Source organism: Ranitomeya variabilis, chromosome 3, assembly GCF_051348905.1.
Source record: "Ranitomeya variabilis isolate aRanVar5 chromosome 3, aRanVar5.hap1, whole genome shotgun sequence".
In the NCBI taxonomy this organism is placed as follows: domain Eukaryota; kingdom Metazoa; phylum Chordata; class Amphibia; order Anura; family Dendrobatidae; genus Ranitomeya; species Ranitomeya variabilis.
Genome location: NC_135234.1, coordinates 190,101,409 through 190,128,412, shown reverse-complemented (window position 1 = coordinate 190,128,412; position 27,004 = coordinate 190,101,409). Strand labels below are relative to the sequence as shown.

Below are 27,004 nucleotides of genomic sequence, written 5' to 3'. Positions count from 1 at the left end.
TGCGATACTTACCTCTCCCTGCTCCACCACTGTGCAGTCTGTGCTGTTAAATCCTTCAATGGCACTGCCAATACAAATTTGTTGACATGATAGATGATAGTTAAAATATACAGGGGCCCTGGCCTCCATTTAGACCAGTTAATACTTTGCGCCTAAAGGTACCGTCACACTCAGCAACTTTGCAACGAGAACGACAACAATCCGTGACATTGCAGCGTCCTGGATAGCGATCTCGTGTTTGACACGCAGCAGCGATCTGGATCCCGCTGTGCCATTGCTGGTCGGAGCTAGAAGTCCAGAACTTTATTTCGTCGCCAGGTTGGCGTGTATCGTCATGTTTGAAATCAAAAGCAACGACGCCAGCAATGTTTGACATGGAGCTAACAACCAGCGAGAACGAGAAGTGAGTCGCCGTTACGTCACTGGATCGCTCCTGCATCGTTCTGGAGTTGCTGTGTTTGACGTCTCTACAGCGACCTAAACAGCGACGCTCCAGCGATCTAGTTTAGGTCGGCTCGTTGTCTATATCGCCGCAGGGACGCTGAGTGTGACGGTACCTTAATACCACTGTCTGCTACTCAGCAGAGGAGCCCACCCCTGTACCTAGCAATGCCACCTGTATATTTATGAACAATTTTTTGGCAGACATTTAGCCCACTTTATTATTTGGGCCTACTAACTGTGTCTGCCACTCATTACAGTTGTCCTCCACTGAACAAAGCAATGCCGCCTGGTTAGTCCTGTTACCAAATTTGAACTGCATTTAGCCCACTTTATTATTTGGGCCTATATCTGTGTTTCCTCCTCATCCTGCCCATTGCCCAGCCACTGCTAGATGAGTCTGCTGGTACATTGACCCAGACCACTACATTCCCCTTGCACTCTACACAGCCAGAATCTGACCCTGCTGAAAGTCAGGTTCCCCTTCCCGCATACTATACCACCTTACACGGGGACAAAGAGGAAGGTGCAGATGAAAGTGCAGGCTCCTTCATCAGGTGGGGGGGGGGGCATACTCGTTGGCAATGTCACTGGCACAGGGCCCCTCATAGTACGCAAAAGTGTCTCTGCCGGTGGGAGGCGCCACCCGCCGTCAAACACACTGCCGTACTATGAGGGGCCCTGTGCCAGTGCCAATGCCAACAAGTGGGCCCCTCCTGCTTGCTCAGGATCACAGCACTTGCAAAGTTGAAATACTTACCTCTCCCTGCTCCACCGCCGTGACGTATTCCGCGTTTCCTGGGCCCACGAAAATCTTGAGCCAGCCCTACCCCCCCACAACTTTAGCCAAATGACCCCCAGTTTTCAATGCCTAACTATTATTATAAAGTAAATTAAGATTGACAAGCTTAAGTAATAAGAATTGATGTTTTTGGCATTAAAATGGGCACTGTAGGTGTTTTCCTGTCCTCCACTCACTGCCGACTTTGATTCCCCATTGACTTGCATTGGGTTTCGTGTTTCAGTCGGCCCCCGACTTTTCGCAATAATCGGCCGATTTCACCCGACCCGACTTTTGACAAAGTCGGGTTTCGCGAAACCTGACTCGATCTGAAAAAAGTAAAAAGTCGCTCAACTCTAAATGTTAGTTTTTTGCGTAAAAGCCATAGCCGTGTTTTTCACATACAGAACTCGTACCTATTACAGGCTATGACGAGTCACACAGGGAGATAACCAATTTTCATCGTCTTGGATCAAACTTTTCAAAGCAAATGTATGGATGTCATCAGCGCCCTGACTACTTTTCAAGAATGATAAAAGAAGCTTGAAAAGCCTCCCGTCAGTTTTCATTTGGTTTTTCCATATGAAAAAAAAAAAAACCTGATGAAGCCGATGGTAAAAACTGAAAACACTCATGAAAATCTGATCCAAAACCAGGGCTTTGGAGTCGGAGTTGTGGAGTCCGTGTCGGTATAAAATGGACCATTTCTGAAAATATAGAATAAATTACAGAATTTTTCGGACTATAAGACGCACCGGACCATAAGGCGCACCCCAAATTTGGGGTGAAAATTGCAGAAAAAAAGATTTTTTATAAGATGGGGGTCCGTCTTATTGTCCAAATTTACAGTATCTTACCTGAGGGCTGGCGGTGGCAGAGCAGGGTCACAGGAGGCATGGTGTCGGCAGAGGTGGGGTGATGCGGTACGGCGTGCACCTGAGCAGGGTCCCTTCCTGCTTAGGTGGGCGACGCCACGGCCTGGTGTCCATGGGAGAGTTGCAGCAGTGGGTGCTGGGATGAGGAGGTGCTGGGATGAGGAGGCGCTGGGATGAGGAGGCGCTGGGATGAGGAGGCGCAGTGAGAGGTATGGCGTCAGAGGGGTCCCTTTCCCCGGTGAGGTGATGCAGCAGCCCGGTAAGCAGCAGAGCCGGGTGAATACTGTTGTTAGCGGTGGTGGCGGCCATCTTCCCGAGGCCGCGGGTGCGCAGATGAAGCGCTCTGCTTCCCGGGGCTTCAGGAAAATGGCCGCGGGATGCCGCTCGTGCGCAGATGGAGATCGCGGCGGCCATTTTCCTGAAGCCACGAACTTCAGGAAAATGGCTGCCGCAATCCCCATCTGCGCACGCGCGGCATCCCGTGGCCATTTTCCTGAAGCCCCGGGAAGCAGAGCGCTCCATCTGCGCATGCGCGGCCTCCGGAAGATGGCCGCCACCACCGCTAACAACAGGATTCACCCGGCTCTGCTGCATCACCTCACCGGGGAAAGGGACCCCGCTCACTGCGCCTCCTCATCCCCGCACGTCTGCCGCCGCACCTCTGCCGCCACACCTCTGCCACCGTACCTCTGCCGCCACGGTAAGCCTGCATTGCGACTATTAGACGCACCCCCCATTTTCCCCCCTTTATTTGGGGGGAAAAAAGTGCGTCTTGTAGTCCGAAAAATACGGTAGGTACAGTAGTTCAGTGCAGGATGTGCTGAATATTTTTTCATCTGAATTTGAGAAAGTTATGAAATGTCCTATAAATATCTTCTGTTCCTGATCTAAGGATCTCGGCTTTTAGTGAGATGAATCTGTGCTGCACTTTATGTACTGTACATGCTCAGTAGTGACCAGAGCTGTGGGGTTTTAGTTGAGATGAATGTGCTGCACTTTATGTACATGCTCAGTAGTAACCAGTAGTGATGAGCGAATAGCATTGTTGCTCGGGTCTCTCCGAGAACGCTCGGGTGGTCTCCGAGTATTTGTGAGTGCTCGGAGATTTAGTTTTTGTCACCACCGCTGCATGATTTACGGCTGATAGACAGCTTGAATACATGAGGGTATTCCCTAGCAACCCCCACATGTACTCAGGCTGGCTAGTAGCCGTAAATCATGCAGCTGCGTAGAAAAGAAAAAACTAAATCTCCGAGCACTAAAAAATACCTGAAGATCACCCAAGCGTGCTCGGAAAAACCCGAGCAACGAGTATACTCGCTCTTCACTAGTAACAGTGGCTGGAGAGTCGGAGTCAGAAAAATTTAGCTTACCGACTTCACAGCCCTGTCCAAAACACTGATGAAAATTGGTCATTTGTTTTTTTTTGCATACCGGAAAAAAAAAAAAAAATCACTTAAATCTGAATAAGCCCTTTTGTTAGAGCACTTTGTTCAGTCATTTTTTTTTTTTTAAATGTCTATGTGTTGTGCACACGCTACATGAACATAAAGGAGCTCACACTAACCAATGCAAGTCAATGGGTTAGTTCACGAGCAGTTTTTAAACCGAACCGACGGTCAAAGGGTAAAAAAAAAATTGCAGCATGACCTAGTAATCTGTTTTTCAGATCAGACATGCATATTTCACTCAATGGGTGCATAAAAAAAAAAAAAAAAAAAAAAAGAAGAAGAAGAAGTAGAGACACCATGCATACCTCATTCATCTATTACAGATCCACAGGGTTCACGTGGCAAAACAATATAATGAGCCCCAGCATCGCAGGCGAGTATATAGTGTTTTCTTTAAGGGGACTACATGGACAACCCATTTTTAAATTTAAAAAAAAACAAAAAAAAAAAAACACTATTCAGTCTCGGAGAATGTTTTAATTGCTGATGTATATAAAAGAAAAAAAACAAAAACAAACTGTCATTCTTTCCAGTTTCATGGCATTAGAAGAAATTCTCATGACTATTTGAATGAAATATCAGCTAATTTTTCAGGAAGAAGAACATATGATTACTTGTGTCAGGACCCGGCCATGTTAAATGGAACTTGTCAGGTCTGATAACACCATTAACCTGCAGATTTCCAGCATTAGGAAGGTGTCCTGCTACAGTACTGAAAGTGCAGCACCTGGGAGAAAATTAACTATATTCCTTTCTGGGGACCCCAGCTTTCAGTCATGTAGGAGCAGTCACTGTTCACATCACTGAATGCACCTCTCAGCACAGACCGACAGCCGGCTCTGAACTGATGCACTGCTGAGCTGGCTGTCAGTCAAAATGCCTCACACCTTCTTAATGCTATTAACCTGTAGATTATCCATGCATCTGCAGGTTAACAGCATTATTGGCCATTACATGTTGCCTTTAAAGGGAACCTGTCACCCCCCCCAGACGTTTGTAACTACAAGAGCCACCTTTTGCAGCACCAATGCTGCATTCTGACAAGGTGGCTCTTTTAGTTGTTGGTGTTGTAACTGCAGAAATAATCGATTTTGCAATTTGTCCAAAATACCTTGAAATAGTCCTGGGAGCAGGTCTTTCCCCCTCCAATGCAGACAAAGCACTCATGCCCTCTTGGCGTCTGGCGCCACCTCCTCAGCGTTATTTTCAACTGTCCCGGCGCCTGCACTGTTATCTTATGCCTTGGGCATGCGCAGTTAGCGCTGCCTGTCTTCTCACATCATTTGATGTCTTGCTGACTGCGCCAGTGCGGCCACGCTGCCCGAGATCCCGCCCCGCAGTGTGAATAAAGCATTAGACACTGTGGGGCGGGATTCCGGGCAGCGCAGGCGCAGTCAGCAAGACATCAAATGATGTCAGAAGACAGACTGCGCATGCCCAAGCCATAAGATAATAGCGCAGGCGCCGGGACAGTTGAAAACAACGCTGAGGAGGAGGCGGCGCCAAGAGGGCATGAGTGACGGCGGTGCTGTGTCTGAATTAGTCCTGGGGGCAGGTCTTCCCCCCCCCCCCCCCCCTAATTCAGACGCAGCACCGCCGTCACTCATGCCCTCTTGGCGCCGCCTCCTCCTCAGCGTTGTTTTCAACTGTCCCAGCGCCTGCGCTATTATCTTATGGCTTGGGCATGCGCAGTCTGTCTTCTGACATCATTTGAGGTCTTGCTGACTGCGCCTGTGCGGCCCGATATCCTGCCCCACAGTGTCTTCTGCTTTATTCAAACTGTGGGGCGGGATCTCGGGCAGCGCGGCCGCACTGGCGCAGTCAGCAAGACATCAAATGATGTCAGAAGATGGGCAGCGCTAACTGCGCATGCCCAAGGCATAAAATAACAGTGCAGGCACCGGGACAGTTGAAAACAACGCTGAGGAGGCGGTGCCAGGCGCCAAGAGGGAATGAGTGCTTTGTCTGCATTGGGGGGGGGGGAAAGACCTGCCCCCAGGACTATTTCAAGGTATTTTGGACAAATTGCAAAATCGATTATTTCTGCAGTTACAGCACCAACAACTAAAAGAGCCACCTTGTCAGAATGTAGCATTAGTGCTGCAAAAGGTGGCTCTTAGTTACAAACGCCTTGTTTTTTTTTTTTTTAGATGAATTTAAAAAAAATATTTATATAAAGTATATTTTCGTACATTTTTCTCCATTGACATAAGACGTGATGCTAGTGATATTGTAGATCTGGATATGGCAAATAACTGGACAGGCCACAGAATCAGTGGAGCCCTCTAAGACCAGCAGCTTACCATGGAAGAGTCAGTGCAGGAGCACCAGGGACATATATATATACTAGATGGTGGCCCGATTCTAAAGCATCGGGTATTCTAGATAGATAGATATATATATATATATATATATATATATATATATATATATATATATATATATATATATATATATATATATATATATATATATAGCAGCCACATAATATATAGCACAGGCCACGTAGTATATAGGAGCCATGTAGTATATAGCAGACAAATAATACGTGGCCTGTGCTATATACTATGTGGCTGCTATATACATACATACATACATATTGTAGAATACCCGATGCGTTAATACAGGCCACGCAATATATAACACAGCCCACGTACTATATAACACAGCCCACGTACTATATAACACAGCCCACGTACTATATAACACAGCCCACGTACTATATAACACAGCCCACGTACTATATAACACAGCCCACGTACTATATAACACAGCCCACGTACTATATAACACAGCCCACGTACTATATAACACAGCCCACGTACTATATAACACAGCCCACGTACTATATAACACAGCCCACGTACTATATAACACAGCCCACGTACTATATAACACAGCCCACGTACTATATAACACAGCCCACGTACTATATAACACAGCCCACGTACTATATAACACAGCCCACGTACTATATAACACAGCCCACGTACTATATAACACAGCCCACGTACTATATAACACAGCCCACGTACTATATAACACAGCCCACGTACTATATAACACAGCCCACGTACTATATAACACAGCCCACGTACTATATAACACAGCCCACGTACTATATAACACAGCCCACGTACTATATAACACAGCCCACGTACTATATAACACAGCCCACGTACTATATAACACAGCCCACGTACTATATAACACAGCCCACGTACTATATAACACAGCCCACGTACTATATAACACAGCCCACGTACTATATAACACAGCCCACGTACTATATAACACAGCCCACGTACTATATAACACAGCCCACGTACTATATAACACAGCCCACGTACTATATAGCAGCCACGAGGCATTTATAACACAGGCCACGTATATAGCACAGCCCACGCAGTATATAACACTGGCCAGGTAGTATATAGCAGCCACGCGGTACATAACACAGCCCACGTAGTATACAGCAGTGTGGGCACCATATCCCTGTTTAAAAAAAAATAATTAAAATAAAAAATAGTTATATACTCACCCGCCGGGATCCATCGAAGCTCTGGAGATGCGGGCGTGGCTGCCGCCATCTTCCGTTCCCAGGATGCATTGCGATATTACCCACATGACTTAGCGGTCTCGGGAGACCGCTAAGTCTTCTGGGTAATTTCGCAATGCATCTCTGGGAACGGAAGATGGCAGGAGCCGCGCGCACCTCGGCGGACTACGGAGGGTGAGAATAGCAGATTTTTTGTTTTTTTATTATTTTTAACATTACATCTTTTTACTATTGATGCTGCATAGGCAGCAACAATAGTAAAAAGTTGGGGACACAGGGTTAATAGCAGCGATAACGGAGTGCGTTACCCGTGGCATAACGCGGTCCGTTACCACTGGCATTAACACTGTGTTAGCGGTGACCGGAGGGGAGTATGCGGGCACCGGGCACTGACTGCAGGGGAGTAGGGAGGGACTAATCGGACTGTGCCCGTCGCTGATTGGTCGCGGCAGCCATGACAGGCAGCTGGCGAGACCAATCAGCGATGCAGGATTTCCGTTACGGAAGTTGAGGACAGAAAGACGGAATTACCCCTTAAACAATTATATATAGAGATGTAATGTACAGGGAAGGTTCCACCAGGAAATTAAAGATTGAAAATTCAGTTTACATCTTCCATGTGCAGATGAGATTTAAAGGGAATCTGTCTCCAGGTTTTTCCTACCCCAGTTGGAAGCAGCATAATGTAGAGGGAGATGCTGATTCCAGCGATGCATTACTACCTGGCTGCTTGCTGCAGTTTTTATAAAAATCACTTTATCTGCTACAGTTCTACCATATCTCTGAATGCAGATTTCTTTATAATTATGCCCACACTGCTGATTGGCAGCTTTGTGTACACTGTGCACAGGCAGAAATTTGCCAATCAGTGGTACGGTACTAACGCCGTGAAGATGCAGAAGCCCGCCATCATGTAGAGTGACTGCAAACTTTCACAAGACAAACCCTTTAGGGTATGTGCACACGCTGTGGAATGGTGTGCGGATTTTCCTGCACTGACCTTGATAAATCCGCAGAGCAAAAGCACTGCTTTTTTCCTGGGGATTTACCGCGGTTTTTGTGCGGATTCCACTGCGGTTTTACACCTGCGGTTTTCTATTATGGAGCAGCTGTAAAACCGCTGCAGATTCCGCACAAAGAATTGACATGCTGCGGAATGTAAACCACTGCGTTTCACCGTGTTTTTTTCTGCAGCATGTGCACTGCGGATTGCGTTTCCCATAGGTTAACATTGTACTGTAAACGCATGGGAAACCACTGCGGACACGCTGCGGATCCGCAGCGTGTGCACATAGCCTTACTGTGGATATTCTACATCAGAGGTGTCAAACTGCATTCCTCGAGGGCCGCCAACAGGTCATGTTTTCAGGATTTCCTTGTATTGCGCAGGTGATAATTTAATCACCTGCACAGAATGATTCCAGCACCTTGTGGAATGCTAAGGAAATCCTGAAAACATGACCTGTTGGCGGCCCTCGAGGAATGCAGTTTGACACCTCTGTTCTACATCATATCTGGAGGAAATACACATGTAAACCCATCCTTCTGGTCAGTTTGCACCTCATACAAGTCAATCAGAACTTACGTTCACATGGGTTCATACAAACTGTATTGGAATATAATTAATGCTAATATGATCACTGTCCCCATTCAGTTCGCATATTGTAGCAGAATAGACAATTTTATGGGGAAATGTGCTGCCAACAAAAGTGACTTCATGGCCCCTAAGTATCCAGTCAGCCGTCCATCAGAGCATGGGCTGCTGATCAAGAGCTTCATCACTATATTATCCCGTGGCAAATAGTCACAGAATGTAATCAAAAATACACAGCAGAAAACCAGCTCCATCCTGCTGTCACATCCTGCACCGCCGCAGAACTACACTGCCTAATATAACAGGACTCTGCATTAGAAGACATGGTCACAACAGCAGAATGGTCGACATGTCACCTGCAGCCACGTTTCCTTGTGACTGCGGGGTTCCATTGCACACACAAGCCCTTATGTTTGTTTATTACTGGCTTATACAGCTCCATTAAATTCTACATCGCTTTAGTCATCAGCACTGTCCCCATTGGGGTCACAATCTCATTCCCCAATCAGTATGTCTCCGAGTGTGGGAGGAACCCATGCAAACACAGGGAGAGCATGCAAACACCTTGCTGATAATGATCTTGGTAACACTACTTTCACACACCAGGTTTTTGGCGTCACGCCAGATCCAGCGTAAAATGTGAAAAACTGATGAAATGGATCTCACGACTAACGGAACCGACGAAAAACCGGATGCGTTTCATCAGTATTGCATCCGTTTATTCCGTTTTTTGATGGATCCGGTTTCTATAAAAAAAAAAAACACCCCTGGGAGGCTCCAACATGTGATTGGCTACTGAAAACCTATATATACAGTTTTCACTCATCCCATCTGTGACAGGTTGTAGAGGAGCAGGTTGGAGAGCAAGATGGAAGGCGTTAATGCGAATATTGTGAAGATCAACATGGATTTTATTGTGGAGGGGAATCGCTTGAAAGCTATTGTTCTGGAGGAGCGAGAGACAGCGCATTATACGCCTGCGCCGACGGCGTTTGTGGATCCACCCTATCACCGCACAGAGAATGACACGTGGCTCTGTGGCTGGCAGGCTCTGCTGCTGGTCGTCTTGCTGGCAATGAGTGAGGGCCTCACTGGCATTGTTTATATATGTTTCCTGAGGGCCGGCCAATTGGTTCTGAGCATGCTCAGGTTAAAAAAAAAAAAAATGGAATGCGGTGCAAGGATCCGATGCCCAGACTTTTATTGTAGCAAAAAGCCAGAAGCGCCGGATCCGGTATTTCGCAGAATACAAAAAACCTTACTGTAGACATTTTTTCCCGACGCCGGAATGGAAATTTTCGCCAGATCCGGAAAAAAAAAAAATCAGACGGAACGGTGGGCCATGCGGCGCAATCCGACGCTAATACAAGTCTATGAGAAAAAAAAACGGATCCGGCTTTTGATTTCGCCGGTTCTGGTTTTTCAAAAAAAAGAGCTGGATAGGGCCGGAGGGAAAAAACCTGATGTGTGAAAGTAGCCTAAGATATGAACCCAGGACCCCAGCACTGCAATGTGACAGAACTAACCACTGATCCACCATGAAGATCTATACACGGTAACCTGGAGACGCACACGACAGGCAGGCTCCTATACAAACACACCTGTACACAAACACATGGCAGACCCCTATACAAAGTCACCTGTATACACGGCAGACCTACACACACACACCTGTATACACGGCAGACCTACACACACACACACACACACACACACACGTATACACGGCAGACCTACACACACACGTATACACGGCAGACCTACACACACGTATACACGGCAGACCTACACACACACACGTATACACGGCAGACCTACACACACACACACGTATACACGGCAGACCTACACACACACACACGTATACACGGCAGACCTACACACACGTATACACGGCAGACCTACACACACGTATACACGGCAGACCTACACACACACACGTATACACGGCAGACCTACACACACACGTATACACGGCAGACCCACACACACACACACACACACACGTATACACGGCAGACCTACACACACACACACACCTGTATCCCCGGCAGACCTATATACACACCTGTATCCCCGGCAGACCTATATATATACACACACACACACACACACACACACACACACACACCTGTAAACACGACAGATTTATTCACACACATACATCTGTATACACGAAAGACCTACACTATGTGCAGAATTATTAGGCAAGTTGTATTTTGATCACATGATACTTTTTAGACATGTCTACTCCAAGCTGTTCAGGCCTGAGAGCCAACTACCAATTAAGTAAATCAGGTGATGTGCATCTCTGTAATGAGGAGGGGTGTTGTCTAATGACATCAAAACCCTATATAAGGTGTGCTTAATTAGGCAACTTCCTTTCCTTTGGAAAAATGGGTCAGAAGAGAGATTTGACGGCTCTGAAAAGTCCAAAATTGTGAGATGTCTTGCAGAGGGATGCAGCAGTCTTGAAGTTGCCAAACTTTTGAAGCATGATCACCGATCAAGCGTTTCATGGCAAATAGCCAACAGGGTCGCAAGAAGCGTGTTGGGCAAAAAAGGCACAAAATAACTGCCCATGAATTGAGGAAAATCAAGCATGAAGCTGCCAAGATGCCATTTGCCACCTGTTTTCCCATATTTCAGAGCTGCAACGTTACTGGAGAAACAAAAAGCACAAGGTGTGCAATACTCAGGGACATGGCCAAGGTAAGGAAGGCTGAAAAACGACCACCTTTGAACAAGAAACATGAGATAAAACGTCAAGACTTGGCCAAGAAATATCTTAAGACTGACTTTTCAAAGGTTTTATGGACTGATGAAATGAGAGTGACTCTTGATGGGCCAGATGGATGGGCCAGAGGCTGGATCAGTAAAGGGCTGAGAGCTCCACTCCGACTCAGATGCCAGCAAGGTGGAGGTGGGGTACTGGTATGGGCTGGTATCAGCAAAGATGAACTTGTGGGGCCTTTTCGGGTTGAGGATGGAGTGAAGCTCAACTCCCAGACCTACTGCCAGTTTCTGGAAGACAACTTCTTCAAGCGGTGGTACAGGAAGAAGTCGGTATCATTCAAGAAAAACATGATTTTCTTGCCGGACAATGCTCCATCACGTGCCTCCAACTACTCCACAGCGTGGCTGGCCAGTAAAGGTCTCAAAGAAGAAAAAATAATGACATGGCCCCCTTGTTCACCTGATCTGAACCCCATAGAGAACCTGTGGTCCCTCATAAAATGTGAGATCTACAGGGAGGGAAAAACAGTCCACCTCTCAGAACAGTGTCTGGGAGGCTGTGGTGGCTGCTGCACGCAATGTTGATCGTAAACAGATCAAGCAACTGACAGAATCTATGGATGGAAGGCTGTTGAGTGTCATCATAAAGAAAGGTGGCTATATTGGTCACTAATTTTTGGGGGTTTTGTTTTTGCATGTCAGAAATGTTTACTTCTAAGTTTTGTGCAGTTACATTGGTTTACCTGGTGAAAAACAAACAAGTGAGATGGGAATATATTTGGTTTTTATTAAGTTGCCTAATAATTCTGCATAACAGTTACCTGCACAAACCGATATCCTCCTAAGATAGCCAAATCTAAAAAAAAAAAAAAAAAACACTCCAACTTCCAAAAATATTAAGCTTTGATATTTGAGTCTTTTGGGTTGATTGAGAACATAGTTGATCAATAATAAAAATAATCCTCTAAAATACAACTTGCCTAATAATTTTGCACACAGTGTATATACACACACACACACGACAGACCTATACACACACACACACACACGACAGACCTATACACACACACACGACAGACCTATACACACACACACACACACACACGACAGACCTATACACACACACACACACGACAGACCTATACACACACACACGACAGACCTATACACACACACGACAGACCTATACACACACACACGACAGACCTATATTTACACACACACACCTGTATCATAGATATATAGATAGATATATATAGATATATATATATATATATATATATATATATATATATATATATATATATATATATATATATATTATGAACAAGGAAACCAGTATCACCCCAATTATGCACACCACGTAATCACAATAAAGCATGTTTGGAAATAACACAGGATTTTATTGAAACACACTAATAAAACATATTTAAAAACAGACAAAAGACCCCGTCCATGCCAGTAAATAGGAAAACAGTAAATACAATGATATGTACATACAAAATATTATACCCCTGCCTGCATATAAGGGACTACGTGGAAATCATGAATGGTAATAATGGAGAAATATCGGATTACTCACCGGTAATGCTCTTTTATAGAGCCCACGACAGCACCCACTGAGAGAGGGGATCCGCCCCTAGGAACAGGAAACCTACAGAGAGATAAAAGGGGCGGCCCCCCCTCACTCCTCAGTTGTTTTACAGAGAAAAAGGAGGAACCGCCGCCAGGTGTTTTAGTTTAACAGGTTTTAGGCATATATACATATTTACAACCTCGTACCATATTACTCTATTATATACATCTCCCTATTAAGACACCACGTGCAACTAAATAAAGAAAAAGGGAGGGATTCGAATGGGTGCTGTCGTGGGCTCTATAAAAGAGCATTACCGGTGAGTAATCCGATATTTTCTATTCGCCACGACAGCACCCACTGAGAGATTTTCAGAGACTATATACTGGGTGGGTTAACTGAATCAAGAACCGAAACCCCAAAGGTTAGGTCAGAAGCAGCAGATAGATCTAATCTATAGTGTCTATAGAAGGTGTTTGGTGAAGACCAAGTCGCAGCCTTACATATAAGGTCTATCGGCACGTTCGCCCTCTCTGCCCAGGAGGTTGACACGGCTCTTGTGGAATGAGCTCCCACAACATGCATTGGAGGATCTCTTCCTCCTGCTTTATACGCCAGGACTATGGCATCTCTAATCCAGCGTGATAGCGTGTTCTTTGTAACTCTGGAACCTTTGGTTTTTCCCTGGAAAGAGACAAAGAGAGCCCTACTCTTCCTCCAGTCCCTAGTCCTCTCTAAGTAGGCTAGAATAGTTCTCTTAACATCTAGGGTATGAAGCCTGGCTTCTTCTGGAGTCGAGTGGTCTTTATAGAAGGTAGGTAACAAGATCTCCTGGGACCTATGAAAACTAGTGGCTACCTTAGGGAGATAAGGGTCCGTTTTTAAAATTATTCTATCAGATGTTACGGATAGATAAGGAGGGTCAATTGATAAGGCATGGAGATCACTCACTCTTCTAGCGGATACTAACGCTACTAACAGTATTGTTTTTAGCGAGATGTTCTTTAATGAGGCCTCATGTAGAGGCTCAAACGGGCTTTGTGTCAAGGCATCTAGGACCAGAGATAGATCCCACTGAGGCACCTGTGGTATATGAATAGGTTTTGATCGTACACATGCTGAAATAAAACGAGAAACCCATCTATCTCCCGCCACATCATAACTAAAGAGGGCTCCTAGAGCTGAAACCTGGACTCTTAGAGTATTTACAGACAGTCCTAATTCAAGTCCTTTTTGCAAGAACTCCAATATTGAAAATATAGGTACTTTAGCGGAAAGTTTTGCAGTATGAAATTGAAGGAATTTCTTCCAAACCCTGACATAGATTTGGGTAGTGGAAGGCTTTCTACTTTTCATAAGAGTATCTATAAGCCCACTAGAAAAACCCCTTAGAGTTAGTAAGTGCCTTTCAAATTCCATACCGTCAGATTCATGCCTTTTACCCGAGGATGGAAGAACGGTCCCTGAGACAACAGGTCCTTGGTCTGAGGCAGGATCCAAGGGTCTGTAGTCGACATCGCCCTGAGCCAGGAGAACCATGGCCTCTTGGGCCTACCAACAGAACTCTTGCCCCCTCCTCCCTTATTTTTCTTATTACTATTGGTAATAGATTCCATGGAGGGAATGCGTAGGCCAGGTCGAATGTCCATGGCACCTGAAGGGCATCGAATATGTCGGGGTTGTCCAGTCTGCAAAGGGAAGCAAATGTTTTGACCTGACGGTTGGACCTTGTTGCGAATAGGTCTATTTGTGGCACGCCCCATCGGTCTGTTATCAGCCGGAAAATCTGTCTGCTGAGCATCCATTCCCCTTGATGAAGGGTATGGCGACTGAGGAAATCGGCACGAATGTTGTCTATACCTCTGATGTGCACCGCTGATAAGGACAACAGATGACTTTCGGCTAAGGTCATGATGTCCGAAGAGACTTTCATAAGATTTTCTGACCGTGTACCTCCTTGACGATTTAAATAGGCTACTGCCGAGGTGTTGTCTGAGAGGACCCTTGTGTGAGAGCCTCGTAGCTGGGGAAGAAAGTGGAGTAGGGAATAATATATGGCTCTTAATTCTTTTACATTAGAGGAATTAGCTAATTCTGACCTGGACCAAAGGCCCTGAACCACCTGATCACCAAAATGCGCTCCCCAGCCCTCTGGACTAGCATCTGTGGTCACTATGGTAGAAGGGGTAATGACCCATGGTACCCCCTCTGATAGATTTCCCCAATCTAACCACCATGTAAGGGAGTGTACTACCTCTGCCGTTAAGAAAATTGTTCGGTCTAAGTGTACCCTATTTTTAGTGTCCTCCTGTAATACCAATTTCTGCAGCTGCCTGGTATGGAATTGAGCCCATTTAACCGCAGGGATACATGATGATAGTGAACCTAACAACGACATGGCATTTCTTAGTGATATATCACGCTTTTTGATAGCCAAATCTACTTTATTAATGATTGAAAATTTTTTATCATCAGGCAACCAACATTTTTGGTATACTGAATCCAGGAGGAGACCTAAAAATCTTTGACAAGTGACGGGTTGGAGTCTGGATTTTTCCCAGTTAACAATCCATCCCAGCCTTTGTAAAGAGGATACCACCTCCTCTAACCTTTGCTCACACTGTAAATAATTTTTCCCCACAATTAGTAGGTCATCCAGATATGGGATGACCAACGTGTCTTAACCGTAGAAAGGACATTACCTCCAAAAGTAATTTAGTAAAGACCCTAGGGGCCATAGATAGACCAAAGGGCATTGCTCTATATTGAAAATGACGAACTTGACCGTCTATAACTACTGCTACCCGAAGAAACTGCTGGTGTGACTGGTGTATGGGAAGATGATAATAAGCATCTTTGAGATCAAGTACTACCATGTAACAGGGAATAAATTTTTAATGGCTGATCGAATGGATTCCATTTTAAATGTTGTGGGTTTTATGAACATATTTAGTTTTCTCAAATTAAATATAGTTCTATAGGATCCGTCAGGTTTGGTAATCAGAAACAAGGGGGAGTAGAACCCCTGCCCCGTTTGAGATGACGGAACCTCTATTAAGACCCGTTTTGCAAGAAGGGACTTAACTTCTACTTCCAATGCTTCTTGTTGTAGTTTGGATTTTAGGGAGGTGAGCCGAAAGGAATCCGGAGGTTTTCGGATGAAGTCTAGGGTGAGGCCTGAGGATATTAATTTTATGGCCCATGGGTTAACAGTTATTTCTCTCCACTGATTGATAAATCCCAGTAGTCTACCGCCCACTGGTGGAATAAGGTTCCCGGGACTTTTCGGCTGGTTTGAAGGGACGTTTGTTAAACAAATTGCCTTTCTGCCTGAAGTCTTTGTTCCTCCATTGCTCTTTAAAGCTTCCCTTTCTGCCAAATGCTGGCCTCCTAAATGCCCTTCTGTAAGCAGGAACAAAGGGATTAGGAAAACCTTTTTTACGTTCACCCGCCTTAGTGAGTATCTCATCCAGAATAGTTCCAAAGAGGTACTCACCCTGACAGGGTATGGCACACAACTTGGATCTGGACTGGGCATCCCCCTTCCAGTTCTTTAACCATAAGGCCCGGCGGGCAGTGTTTGCGAGGCTGGCTGTCCTGGCCACCAGGCGGAGAGAATCCACGGAGGCATCGGATATAAATGCCGCAGCGCTTCTGATTAAGGGGATGGATGCCCGCAATTTCTCCCTAGATATACCACTCTTTATATTCTGGTCCAGCTGGTCTAACCAAACCAGCATAGATCTACTGGTACATGTGGTGGAGATTGCCGGCCTAAACGCAGTGACACAGGCCTCCCATGATTTTTTCAAAAGTGCATCAGATTTCCTATCCATGGGGTCAGATAAGGAGCCTGCATCTTCCACCGGTAGGGAAGAACGGCGGGAAGTGGATGCGACAGCCGCATCGACCTTTGGAATTTTAGTCCAGGTATTTAAATCTTCGTCCTCAAAGGGGTAACGTCTCTTACAGGACACTGGTGTAAACCCCTTCTGTCCCTTGCTCCACTCTTTCTTAATGAGGTCTTTTATAGTCTGGTTCACTGGGAATACGTGGCCCTTTCGCTGAGATAGACCTGCGAACATAACCTCCTGGGCCGTTTGGGGTTCTTTAACCTCCGACACCCCCATCGTTTTCCTCACTGATTTAACTAGACTATTTACTCCCTCAGTCGGGAAACAGACATGTTCCTCCTCATCTGAGGAACCAGACAAGTGGGAAACGTCTGAATCAATCTCCCCACTTTCCGCCGACGTGTCAGCATTAGGTGAGGATCTTCTCCTACTCCTTTTCTCAATACTGCCCGCGGGACCACCACTCAACGATTGGAGTTCCTCCCGAATCATGAGCCGTATTTCGTCCATTTTAACGGACTCCTCCTGCCGCAGGGTGTTAGCTATGCATGTCTGACATAACGTCTTAGGATAAGAGTCAGGCAGGGGCTCAATACATATAGCACACTGCTTGTGCTTGGTCTTCTCCTTGCTTTTTGCCTAGAGGGACATGAGCAGAGGAGACCAATATAAGCTCTGAAGGAGCTGAGAACCCAAACATTCTGAAGCATACTATACCGATTGTTGGGTGGATCGTTGGGTGGATCGTCCGGTCTGGGATGTGGAACGGGATGATTTCCTTCCTGATTTATCGGTGGAATCACTCTTCCTGGAGTGTCCACTATTCCTTTTTGCAGCATCACCACCTTGCATTAGTGGCTCTTCTACAGGGTGCTCACTGACTTCCTCGTGGGACGACATAATGCGCACTGTTTTCCCTTCCTAATGGACTTTTATAGTGTGGACTATCAATCTCAGCCCCCGCAGCTGCACCCTCTTTTTTTTTTTTTTTTTTTTTTTTTTAATTACCTGCATTAGGAAAACCTGCGAACACTGCCAGGAGGAATCCAATATGGCCGCTACCCCGGAAATGCAATGCCGACCTTCAGGGGGTCGGCCATACTACATCCGGGATTCCGGACGCACTGCGCATGCGCCGGCGTCTGCCGCATTTTTCCAGCACTGCAACCCCACGCGTCGTACCTGAGGGACCGGGGGGAGCCTCCGCTGTCCAACGCCACATCGTTCCAGACCGGGATCAACCAGGTATGCCATGGTCGTTCTTTCCACAACGATGTCCCAGCAGGGAGATCGTTGGAACGTTTCAGGCCCCATCCTTCGGCCGGTGCAGACGAGGAGGAAACCAACAGGAATCCCCGACTCCGCCTCTACTCACTCTGGAGCCCCTGCCGCTCAGCAGAGACGTACAGGCGGCATCCAGGCGAGAGTTTTTTTTTTTTTTTTTTTCATAGACACCGCTGTACAGTGTCTACAGAGATCTTCTCTGTGGGCTTCCTTCTAAGAACAGGAAACCAACTGAGGAGTGAGGGGGGGCCGCCCCTTTTATCTCTCTGTAGGTTTCCTGTTCCTAGGGGCGGATCCCCTCTCTCAGTGGGTGCTGTCGTGGCGAATAGAAAACACCAAGCTTAACCAGCACGGGGCAAATAACCACCTGAACGGTACCCAATGCATATGTGGCTCATGGGACGCTAGTATAAATACAATATAAATTAACCCAAGAGTGAAATCCCAAGGCACAGGAGGTGGACGGAGGGCAAAAAGCCCAAAAGTCACACCACCAAAAAAACACACCCAGAATGTACTAGGGCAGGGGCACTTCCCCTGACGAAGCCCTCTTTTAAAGGGCGAAACGTGTGGGGCTACATTGGCCCCTCTCCTGCCTGCCTCCTTACGGACTTCATATCGTAGTTCACCTCGCTCTGTGGTAACCCCTGCCCTAGTACATTCTGGGTGTGTTTTTTTGGTGGTGTGACTTTTGGGCTTTTTGCCCTCCGTCCACCTCCTGTGCCTTGGGATTTCACTCTTGGGTTAATTTATATTGTATTTATACTAGCGTCCCATGAGCCACATATGCATTGGGTACCGTTCAGGTGGTTATTTGCCCCGTGCTGGTTAAGCTTGGTGTTTCTCCATTATTACCATTCATGATTTCCACGTAGTCCCTTATATGCAGGCAGGGGTATAATATTTTGTATGTACATATCATTGTATTTACTGTTTACCTATTTACTGGCATGGACGGGGTCTTTTGTCTGTTTTTAAATATGTTTTATTAGTGTGTTTCAATAAAATCCTGTGTTTTTTCCAAACATTATGCTATATTGTGATTACGTGGTGTGCATAATTGGAGTGATACTGGTTTCCTTGTTCATTTTACATAGTTGTTTTATCACTCGCTTGCACCCCGTATGATACTAGATATCATTTACAGAATTATCTGTTATTGTGGCGGTGCACCTTGCCTCATTACTTTTCTCATGAAATATATATATATATATATATATATATATATATATATATATATATATATTACATACATATATATATATATATTACATACATATATATATACACACACACACACACACACACACACACACCTGTATCCCCGGCAGACCTATATACATACACACCTGTATCCCCGGCAGACCTATATACATACACACCTGTATCCCCGGCAGACCTATATACATACACACCTGTATCCCCGGCAGACCTATATACATACACACCTGTATCCCCGGCAGACCTATATACATACACACCTGTATCCCCGGCAGACCTATATACATACACACCTGTATCCCCGGCAGACCTATATACATACACACCTGTATCCCTGGCAGACCTATATATACACACCTGTATCCCCGGCAGACCTATATACACAGCATTACTGGCCCGGGCAGAGCTGCCCCCGTACGCTTTGGCCGTACACCACCCTCACTACTCACAGGCTGGTGATGCCCTCGGGCAGCGGCGCTGCGGGCAGTCTGCCCAGTCTTCTCCTGCTGCAGTCCAGCATCCTCCCGTCGCACACACAAGGCGCCGGGCACGAAGGGTCCGAGGCCGCAGCCACCGCCGTCAGTAGCAGGAGAATCCCAGAGACGAGCCAGAGAGGATGCGGCATATTCCCTCCTTCCGGCTCCCGGGCCGGAGCCTCACAGCAGCGCGGTCAGTGCAGACAACAGGCGGGAAATGTGTCCGGTCCGCTGCGGCCCAGTGTTCACCAGTTCGCCCAGTCTACCAGTTGTACCGCCTGCAGCTCCACAGACGAGACCCTTCCGTCACACCGTGCGTTGCGTGATTACATCACGGACGTTAGCGGAAATTCGTGCGCCATCTTTGGGAAGGGCAAAGGTCTGGCTGTGAGCTGTTGTAGCCCCTCAGCCTGGCGAAGGCGCTCTGCGTCAGCCTGTCTGTGTGATTTATACCGGGACTCTGTGCGTGTGTGCAGGCATCGTCCGATGGGACTACAAGTCCCATCGGACGATGCCTGCTACAGTGATAGTGATTGACACATTAGCCAATGATGGGACAGTAGTAGTCACATCATCCGGCTAATGTGTTGAATGTAAAAAAAAAAAAAAACACTACATACAATACATTCATACATTACATACATTAAATACATACATACTACATACATATGACATACAATACATTCATACATTACATAAAATACATACATATAGACATACAGTACATATAACATAGAGTACATACTCACCATTACTTGACACTTTGTTCCCCGAAGCCAGTGTCATCTGTAAAAAAGATTAAAATAACAAACAACCAATATACTCCCTGTCCGCAGAAATCCAGGAGTGTCCCACGACGATCTCCCGTGGAGAGCGGCAGCATCAGCTGATGCGACCGCTCTCCAGGGTCCAGGAATCCAGTGACGGGAGGCAGGTATCCTTCCGCACTGTATTCCTCCGCCGCTGTAAAAAAAAATAGTCCCTAGTCTCACTTTATGCCACTGCTGTGTGAGAAATTTTCTCACGCAGCAATTGCCATAAAGTGACACTTTGAACTCAGGTAACCTCAGTGATGCACTGCAGGAGCCATTGTCTCCTGTCAGTGTGTCACTGAGGGTCCTATAGAGCAGTGATATAACCCGATGTCACTGTTCTATAGGGGAGATCGTCGTGGGACACTCGTTATTAATTGGACTACGGCGGACAGGTAGTATACGGTTTATTATTTTACGTTTTTTGCAGGCACTGAAGTATGGTAAGTATGGTGAAATGAAGAATATTAAAATACTTTTTCCTAATGTGTGTGTGTTTTATTAACCCTTTCTTACTATTGGATTATTAACGGATAGACGTCTTATTGATGCCTCTCCGTTATTAACCCGGCTTAATGTCATCTTACAATAGCAAGGTGACATTAACCCCTTATTACCCCATATCCCACCGCTACACGGGAGTGGGAAGAGAGGGGCTAAGTGCCGGAATTGGCGCATCTTACAGATGCGCCATTTCCGGAGCGGCTGCGGACTGGTATTTGTAGCCGAGGGGGCCAATATCCATGGCCCCTCTCTAGGCTATGAATATCAGGCTACTATCTAAGGCTACTTTCACACTTGCTTTTTTAGCAATCCGTCGCAATCCGTCGTTTTGGGAAAAAAACGGATCCTGCAAATATGCTCGCAGGATGCGTTTTTTACCCATAGACTTGAATTAGCGACGGATCGCGACGGATGGCCACACGTCGCGTCCGTCGTGCAACGGATCCGTCGTGTTTTGGCGGACCGTCGGCACGAAAAAACATTCAAGTGAACTTTTTTGTCCGTTGCGTCCGCCATTTTCTACCACCCATGCGTGGCCGAAACTCCGCCCCCTCCTCCCCGGACTTCAGAATGGGCAGCGGATGCGTTGAAAAACTGCATCCGCTGCCCACGTCGTGCACAAATTTCACAACGTGTGTCGGTACGTCGGCCTGACGCATAGCGACGGACCCGTACCGATGCAAGGGTGAAAGAGGCCTTAATAAGCGTTGAATTTTCTGTGCCAGAGGGGGAAAGCCGACGGCCGGGGGACAATATTTGCAGCCTGCTATGAATATCAGCCTGCAGCTGTCTGCGTAGCCTTTACTGGCTATTAAAATAGGTGGACCCCCAAAAAAAATGACGTGGGGTCCCCCTATATTTTATAGCCAGAAAGGCTACGCAGACAGCTTCGGGCTGATATTCATAGCCTAGAGAGGGGCCATCAGGGCCGGCCCGAGAGATTACGGTGCCCTAGGCGAAACTATTTTGTTGTGCGCCTACTACTTTTAACATACCTCCCAACTTTTGAAGATGGGAAAGAGGGACCAAGGTTGCGGCGCGTTTCGCGCGCCGCGGCAAGTTTTAGACCATGCCTCTGACCACACCCATTCATAACTAGCCACACCCATATCCACTTCCCAACCACACCCATTTAGCACTGCTGATCACACTGTTTCATAAAGAATAATTATAAACAAAAAAATATGGCCACACAGTGCTCCATACTGTATAATGGCCACACATGATGCTCCATACTGTATAATGGCCACACATGATGCTCCATACTGTATAATGACCACACATGATGCTCCATACTGTATATTGGGCGCACATGATACTTCGTACCGTATAATGGCCACACATAGCTACTCCTACACACGCGCTCCGCTCCATACACCTCGTACACACGCGGCTCCGCTCCGTACACCTCGTACACATTTAGCTCCGCTCCATGCACCTCATACACACACGACTCCGCTCCGTACACCTCATACACACGGCTCCGCTCCATACACCTCATACACATACGGCTCTGCTTCATACACCTCATGCACATTCAGCTCCGCTCCATACACCTTTTGCCTTTTGAAAAGATTTTTTACAATTTTTTCTATTTTTTCTCTGGCGCCCCCTTAGGGTCGGCGCCCTAGGCGGCCACCTAGTTCGCTTCTACGTTCGGGCCGGCTCTGAGGCCATGGATATTGGCCCCCCCGGCTATAAATACCATTCCGCAGCCGCCCCAGAAATGGCGCATCTGTAAGAGTGTCCCACGACGATCTCCCCTATAGAACAGTGACATTGGGTGATGTCACTGCTCTATAGGACCTTCAGTGACACACTGACAGGAGACAATGGCTCCTGCAGTGCATCACTGAGAGGTTACTATAGTTCAAAGTCTCACTTTATGGCAATTGCTGCCTGGGTAAATTTCTCACACAGCAATGCCAAAAGTGAGACTAGGGACTATTTTTTTACAGCGGCGGAGGAATACAGTGCGGAAGGATACCTTCCTCCCGTCATTGGATTCCTTGACCCTGGAGAGCGGTCGCATCAGCTGATGCTGCCGTACTCCACGGGAGATAGTGTTTGTTTGTTTGTTATTTTCAAATTTTTTACAGATGACACTGGCTTCGGGGAACAAAGTGACAAGTAATGGTGAGTATGTACTCTTTTATGGTTTCCAATGGCAAGGAAACATCAGAAGCATAGAATAAACGGACAAGCTCTCGGGTGATGGAAACTAGAGCTGACCGCGATGCTAAACCTACACACCACGTAGCCAGGGGGGCATTCCTGCGTTGTCTCTAGATGCCGCGCGCCAGCCGGAGAACTAACTACCCCTGCTAGAAGAAAACACAGTCCTGGCTTGCCTCCAGAGAATGTCCCCACAGGAGATAGCAGCCCCCCACATATAATAACGGTGAGAGCAGATGAAAAGACACACGTAGTATGGAAGCAGATTTAGCACAGAGAGGCCCGCTAACTAAATAGCAGAAAGATACAACAGAGGACTTCGCGGTCAGCTGCAAAACCCTTCAAAACACCATCCTGAAATTACCTTAACTCATGTGACAACTCATGCCACTGGAGTGGTAATTTCAGCCCAACAAGAGCTTCCAGCTGCAGAGATTCACATAAGTGCAAACTGGACAAAACATACAAAAATAGGCTTAAGGACTAAAGTGTCCAACTTAGCTGAGCAGAAAACTGGGAGCAGGAACATGCAACAGAATCACTCTGGATACATTGATGGCCAGCATTAGAATGACTGAGGAGCAAGGTTAAATAGGATACTCCCACATCCTGATAGGAACAGGTGAACTGAGAAGGCAAAGCTTGCAGGACACCAGTACCACAAGAGACCACCGGGGGAGCCCACGAACCGAATCACAACAGTACTCTATGTTTAATGTACTGTATGTCTATATGTATGTATTGTATGTAATGTATGAATATATTGTATGTAGTATGTATGTAGTATGTATGTATGTATGTAGTATGTATGTACTGTAGTATGTAGTATGTATGTAGTATGTATGTTGTATGTAGTATGTATGTAGTGGAGCGCCCCCAGATGCAGGGCCGCGGGGTACTCGGTACCGGGCCTCTCTGTCTCGGTTTTGGGGTTGTCACGGTGGCTAGACCCGGTCCGTGACCCTGCTAAGGGGCGTCCAATGAAAGATGAGATGATGGTGCGTGGTGTAGGTCGCGATGAATAACGAGGACATAGGGTTGCAGTCTCTTTACCTCTTTACTGAAGGCTTCAGGATCCTCAATCCAGAGTAATGCTAACAGGGCTGGCTGAGACCGGCCGGTCCGAAGGCACCTCCAGAGTTCCCTTTGCAGGTGGAAATCAGTGCCTACCTTCTAGCGCCTGTGTGATGTAGTCCTTCCCTGCTGAGCACCACGGGATAGTCCTCACAACTGTTGTGTCTGTTTCTGATGTTCTTTCTCACAACTTATGTCTGTTCTGATCTTCTTCTCCGTCCCCCAGATGATATGGCTAGGACGCACCCGTATGACGGGTAGGCCTGGAGTTCTTCCGGGACCCTAGTGTCGCCCCTCTCCCACAATTGCCTCCTATGTCTGCTTAGGTGATTTAGGTGAGACAGCCAACCTATAATTAACTGTCCTGCCGTTGGTTTGAAGTAATGTTTGGAGCCTAATACTTCCTCGGCGTTCCGGCCACCGGCTACGCGCCTCAGTAGTATGTTGCCTCGATCTTACGGCACGACTCCTACTGGTGTTATCTCCTTTTTGCTGTGATCTCGTTTCTCACTTCTCCACAATAAACCTTGCTTCTTGTCCTTTCTTGAGATACCGCCGCAATGTAGTGCAGGCGCGGTTCCTTAACGCTCTGTCTTGTTCGCTAGGCCTCTGTCAGGATCCCACCCCTGACAGGGACCCCCCTGAATCTTTCCCCGCAACAACCTCTGCCACAGGATGTTGCCTGGTTCCAACCCAGTCAGCTTCTGACTAACTTCCTATCCAACCCCCAGTTTTACCAGATTGTGAGGAATGGCCTAATACATAGTACCCTTTGCTCCCCCTGGAGGCCAGACTGTGAAGTGTATTGGTGTCTGTGATACCTGGTCAGGTGAACTCCTTAAGTGCCATCAGACGTACCATGACTCCCCTTAGCGGCGGAGCATCAGTACTGCAAAGACCAGGACTCTGGGGCGCTGCACTCCCCCCCCCTTGTTAAATCCAGTACTCCCGGACTGGGAAGAAAATAACAATACATGTCAGCAGAAGACATACAAATTTTGAAATGCAATAAACAAGTAATAAGTAATAATAACAGTGCTTCCCTTTATGGGAGGTGAGGACTCTTGAACATTACAAACAAAACATGGTTAAATATTTTAAATAACATACTATAAATAACTTCTATTACCCAGCCGGGTATTCTACTAAGTGCAAATTCTGAACAATAATTTAACTTTGCCTTTAAGGACATATAAGCTGGATCCACTAAAGGCTTATTATAAAACTGTAAGTATAAATTAACTTTTTCTTTATTTTTCTCCTCTAAGTGCAACATTTTCTTCTTACTCTCTGATTTGTCTTATGCAGGACCACCTGTCTATCTGCCCAGGCCTACTGCCTCTTCTTTTAGTACAGAATCACTGAGCCATCTCTCTTTGGCTCCTAGGAGGACTCACCCACTAACCCCTACGGGTTTACTTCCTGTCCTCAGTCTTTAACAACATTATCAAACATTTTCTATAACTGACTAGCTAACTACATAATACTCCTATGTAAAACATTATTACTATTCACTTTCTCTTAAGGCAACATTATACATTAAGTGCAACTGGTGAACCTCCCCTTTAAGAGGGGACCAAGTCTCTTTGAGGTAGTGCATCTTCTCAAGTTGCAAGTCTGTGTACGGCAGGAACTCCTGTACTGTTTCCAGGAACAGTTTCTTCGAAAAGAGTTCTTTTTCTTGTAAAACCAGTAGGGGGCACCCTTAATAAGGTGCAAACTATTTACAAGGCAGTTTGTGAACCATTCACCGTCCATGATTCGGTAGTCTTTGCAACAGGGGTGAACCAAAAAAAAGCAAAAAGGGAAGTAAAAACAAAAAAATAAAAACAATAGGGATCCCGGGTAAATAAAGGGATCCCTTTAAGAACAACCCTGGTCGGGTACTAGCAGCAAAAAGCAAAGAAATAAACAGTTAACTATATACAATTGCAGAGCATTAGTATGTTACTCTGGTTCTGGCGGCCTCCACCGAGGTTTTACCTGACAGGTGGCCCTCTGCGGCCCAGGTAGGCTCGACTCCAAGTCGACTCCCGCTGCCAGGTGTACCCCATGGGTCTGGGTCTTCTGCACGACCAGGTCGTGCGCCGCGATGAGTGTCTGCGTGGGCCGGTGGATGATGCTAGTGGCTGCGGCAGCTGCTTCAGTGGCAAGCTCCTCCCCTTCGGTTCTGGATACCGCCAGGACGGCTGTACAGCGCTGCATGTCTCGGGCCCACCAGCTGCTCCCCTTCAGGCGCTGGCGATACGTCACCACGTCTCCAGGTTTCAGGAGGGACTTTGCACCATCTCCGCACAGGCAGGGCTCCACCTCTTCCCGGTGATGCGGACTCTCAGGGCCACTCCAATTTCCTGGACGAAGTCTTTCCCCTCCTGGGGCTGATAGACAATCACAACGCCCCATTTCAGCAGGGAGCCCTCTAGCAGCTCACCTCGCGCCTCCCGCTCTTCTTCCCACTGGAACTCCGCGATCAGATGGTTCCTATATTCTCCCCAAGGGAAGGGCCCGAGGTCATGCCCCCCCGGTGCTTTGGGGCCAGGCGGCGGGGACACTGGGTCACCAGTGGTCGCAGCGGCGGCCGGGTCTGGTGC

General features: G+C 46.8%; 1 protein-coding gene across 1 annotated transcript in view; it reads right to left on the bottom strand.

Moving 5' to 3' along the window:
• LRIG2 (leucine rich repeats and immunoglobulin like domains 2) overlaps nucleotides 1–20,271 on the bottom strand; it is a 109,740-nt gene extending 89,469 nt beyond the window's left edge. Inside the window, exon 1 of the mRNA XM_077294927.1 lies at nucleotides 19,822–20,271. Coding sequence (XP_077151042.1) covers nucleotides 19,822–19,997 — 176 coding nt within the window. The 5' untranslated portion in view covers nucleotides 19,998–20,271. The remainder of the gene's footprint in view (nucleotides 1–19,821) is intronic.
• Between the last annotated feature and the right edge of the window lie 6,733 nt (nucleotides 20,272–27,004).